This window comes from Nylanderia fulva, unplaced genomic scaffold, assembly GCF_048542155.1.
Source record: "Nylanderia fulva isolate GAGA-0341 unplaced genomic scaffold, ASM4854215v1 Scaffold851, whole genome shotgun sequence".
Lineage (NCBI taxonomy): Eukaryota > Metazoa > Arthropoda > Insecta > Hymenoptera > Formicidae > Nylanderia > Nylanderia fulva.
In genome coordinates this window covers 28,663-32,911 of record NW_028190974.1, presented here as the reverse complement: position 1 = coordinate 32,911, position 4,249 = coordinate 28,663, and the positions used below count along the sequence as shown (strand labels likewise).

The window sequence follows — 4,249 nt, the reverse complement described above, 5'->3', positions numbered from 1 at the left end:
ATAACGCAACAAGGAACACCGATCGACAAGGGAGCCCAAATATTGCAAGTAGCGAACTCCTTGCCGATGACCAGAGATGCAGCTTTGGGCAGGGCAAGGGTAAGTCGCGAGGGCACCCGACGCGTAATTTCTCTCGCGGTAAAGGAGAGGATTTCCGGCGTTACCGAAAAGGAAATAATAAAAGAAGCAATACACTCGCTACTAGACGTTATCCGAGAATTGGGCTTGCAATCGATCTCGATCAGTAAAGGCAACGTTGACAATGTAGATTGGAATACGATATATAACCTCTTAATTAAAATACTAGACGAAATCGACATAAGAATATTTATTTGTACGAACGACATAACGGTCCCCGGGAAGGACCAAAGGGAACAAATTCTCGCCGAAAATCATTGTTCCGCGGTAGCAGGACACAAGGGCATCACCAAAACTTACAATAGGATTAAAAAACGCTACACTTGGAGCGGTATAAAAACTGATGTCCAAAATTTCGTCAAAAACTGCCGCGCGTGTCAATTAAAGAAATTGGTTCGCGTAAAAACCAAGCAACCAATGATCCTAACCGACACCCCCGATTCGGCCTTCGAAAAGGTCTCCATGGATATAATGGGTCCCCTCCCAACCACGAAACAAAACAATACGTACATCCTAACTATACAGGACCTGCTAACCAAATACTCCCTTGCGATCCCACTCCGACAAGCAGGAGCGATACAAGTAGCAGAAGCATTTACTAACGACCTTATTTGTACATTCGGCGCGCCAAAAGCGATCCTCACCGACCAGGGCTCACACTTTATAAACAGCCTCATGAGGACAGTAGCCCGAAAATTTAAAATCAAGCAATGTAAGACCACAGCGTACAGACCACAAGCGAACGGATCGGTAGAACGATCACACCAGGTACTCTGGGAATATTTGAAGCAATTTGTTGATAAAAATAGTGAATGGGATCAAATTTTAAAACTAGCATCGTTTTCGTATAATACGAGCGTACATGAGGGTACAAAATACACTCCGTACGAACTCATTTTCGGGAAAATCGCGCGGGTCCCCTCGAGCGACCCGGACATCGAAAGCATGACTAACGAAAGCTATACACAATATTTAACCACACTATTCAACAAATTGCGCGATTCCCAAACAGCCGCACGCGAAAACTTAAATAATGCTAAGAATAGAAGTAAGAAATACTACGATAAGAAAATCAATACGCGTAAATTTAAGATTAACGATAGCGTTTATTTACTTAAGGAACCTAACAAAGGGAAATTAGGAGACCAATATACAGGTCCCTATAGGATAATAAAGATACTAGGTAAAAATAACGTTAAGTTAGCTATAAGCAATAGTAAGACTAAAACCGTACATATGGACAAATTAAAGCCCTCACCACATCAAGCCCCCACCCTTGAAGACCCCCACTCCGAAGACGAATATATCTCGGACGCCCCAACGGAGGACGGGCCAGTAATCAACCAACCACGCTAAGATGAGGACTCTCGCAATTATCCTGGGCATGGCCTTCCTGGCCCCACTATCCAGCGGACTAATCGGATACGACTGTGGAGGACGGGGCCTGAACATCACAACACTCTCCCTCTTAGATATCGAAGAGTGTAAAACCAACAGCATCGAACCTAAGAAGGAGGAAGTCTATATACAACTACTCCAACTCAGTGAATTCGTGCATACTCCTGCCTACCAATGCAAAATCGAAATAGACCGGACTATATTTTACTGCGGAATGCACTCTCATATAGCAGCGGTGCAGAACGGAAGACAGGAGTATATCCACGAAATATCGGCAGATACATGCCGAAAATTGCACGAAACAGGGACCATATCTCTAGGAGTTAACCAGCACATTACTGGGATTAAGCCAAATGCAACAAACCTAAGAGCAATGACACTCGCAGGATCAGTTAAGACAGACGGAAAATGCAGCGGCACCCAGTTCAGCGACGCATACGGCTCATGGGACGACGTGATCGTGCAAGCCTCAGTACGAATCACGATACGACAATTGGAGCTGCCCGTTGGATACAATAACAATGAAGTGATACTTCCATCCGGCACTCGCTGTCCCGTAACGACAGGCGAATGCATTGATGCCGACGGCGCCTCCACCTTCTGGACAATCCTGCCAATTGACAACTGTCACTTTGGACGATACGATGTTCTCTACGAAGGAATAGCATATCGATTGTCGCCCGGCACTCCCCAAGAGGAAGCGCCAACGATTTATACAGTCACGGCGCGTGATACAACCTTCGCATTAGCAAGGACAACCGAGACCAACGTATGCGGATACAACCTTTGGCGAACGGAACATCCCAAGCTGTGTATCCTCGAAACGAGGCCCGAACGGACATTCAAAAGCCGTTCCAAGGTCAGAATCGACAACCTCGACATCTTCACATATGTGAATTCAAAATTTATATACGTCGAGAAACACCTGAAAACCCAGCTGACCCAACTATACAAGGATATTATGGAGCAAAAATGTGCACTGGAAAGGCAGATCCTCCTCAACGCACTTTCTCTAGCAAGCATAGCACCTGACGAAATGGCGCATCGAATAATGAAGTCTCCAGGTTATACCGCCATAACTGCAGGTGAAGTTATACACCTCATCAAATGTATACCTGTCAAATGCCGCCTACGACCTACCGAGGAGTGCTACAACGAACTGCCCCGTCACTCATCAAAATAAGTCACTCTTCCTCTTACCAAGATCGAAGATACTTACTAAAGCCGGAACATCGAGGGATTGCAATGAACTATTACCAACTCTATACCAAATACACAACACCTGGTATAGACTAACACCGAAACCCGTGGAATCGGTGGCACCGCCTACTATCAGGCCTCTAACCAAACCCTCATGGAAGTACGTAAGCCCGGATTCACTCGCTTCCAGTGGTATCTATACGAACGAAGATCTTGATCGTCTTCGCGACCATATCATGTTCCCCGTGGAAAAACCCTCCATGCTCCACACAATCGCCAGGGGAGCAATGGGACAGGAAATTCCTACAGGCAGTTTCTCCTTGCTAAATTTATTAGACGAGAAATCTCTCGACCGAATAGCGGAAAATACCGGAGCCAGGCTATGGAAGGGATTTATAAGCTTCGGATCCGCCAGCGCCGGAGTACTTGGCATCTTCGTTACCGTACGGTTGATAAAATTAATAATCGACACCCTGATCCATGGGTACGCACTCCACTCGGTGTACGGATGGAGTCTACATCTACTCGGAGCCATTTGGACCTCGGTGACCAACGTTCTCCTACACCTTGGTAGATCAGCGGACGGAGAACAGGACAACGGACGAGAACTGCTACACCAGAAACCCCCTCCAACGAACGAAGAAGAAACACCCTTAACCCTGCCCACACAACAAACCCCTTCGATTAACGAATCAGACAGTGGCAAAGTGTGTGCAAAAACTCACCCTACGAGTGTTCCCCCAATGAAAGATTACGGCGAACTAAATAAATATTTACATAATCAATGTTAAGTTAAGAACCTAATCGTAGCGCATAGAAAACTAAGTCCAAAATGTTGGAACATTAAATTCCAACATTTTTATTTTAAGGGGGGAGGTGTCACGTCCGGCCGTATAAATTTTTTCGTTTACTCCAAGTTCCTTAAACGCTATTTGAAAAGCGCGCCAAGCCGGCCATGACGCTTAACTCCGCCTAGAAACTAAGCGTGGCGCTTCGTAGCGCCTAAGGATCTCCCACCACGGTGAGAGCCCCTACTCCGGAGAGTTCCCCCTCTCCAGGCCGCCGCAGGCCCGAGCCGCCGAAACGAAGGACCTCAGAGCAGTCCCGAATTTCGGCAGTTCTCTGCGCGACACCGAACAGTATAGTCGCACTCCTAAATTCTAACTCTAAGTCCAAATTCTAAATCCTAACTCTAATTCTAAAATTCTAACTCTGAGTATAATATTCTAACTCTAAATTCTAAGTCTAAATCTAAATTCTAATTCTAAGTTTTAGTCTCGAATTTTGTACTACTATACGAATAAATCAGTGTATTCATGTGTGAGAACTAGTGTTCAGTATTCTTCAAAACTTCCACTCCCGTGATAAAATACGATAGCGTTTTAAATTTGTCATACGGCGTTTGAATTCAGAATAATTCAAACTGTGTTTGGAGCGGACCACCGCTCATCACAGTCAGAATTAACATTCTCAGCATTTGCCAAAATAAGGAATTGATAGTGAGGTCCGCCGC

General features: G+C 45.4%; 1 protein-coding gene across 1 annotated transcript; it reads left to right on the top strand.

The window, feature by feature from the left end:
• The first annotated feature begins 1,450 nt into the window (after positions 1-1,450).
• On the top strand, positions 1,451-3,680 carry LOC146719814 (uncharacterized). Its single transcript, XM_085489492.1, is given in 2 exon segments — positions 1,451-2,698; positions 2,700-3,680. Coding segments are annotated over 2 exon segments (2,031 nt in total). The 5' UTR covers positions 1,451-1,495; the 3' UTR covers positions 3,528-3,680.
• The last annotated feature ends 569 nt before the right edge of the window (positions 3,681-4,249 follow it).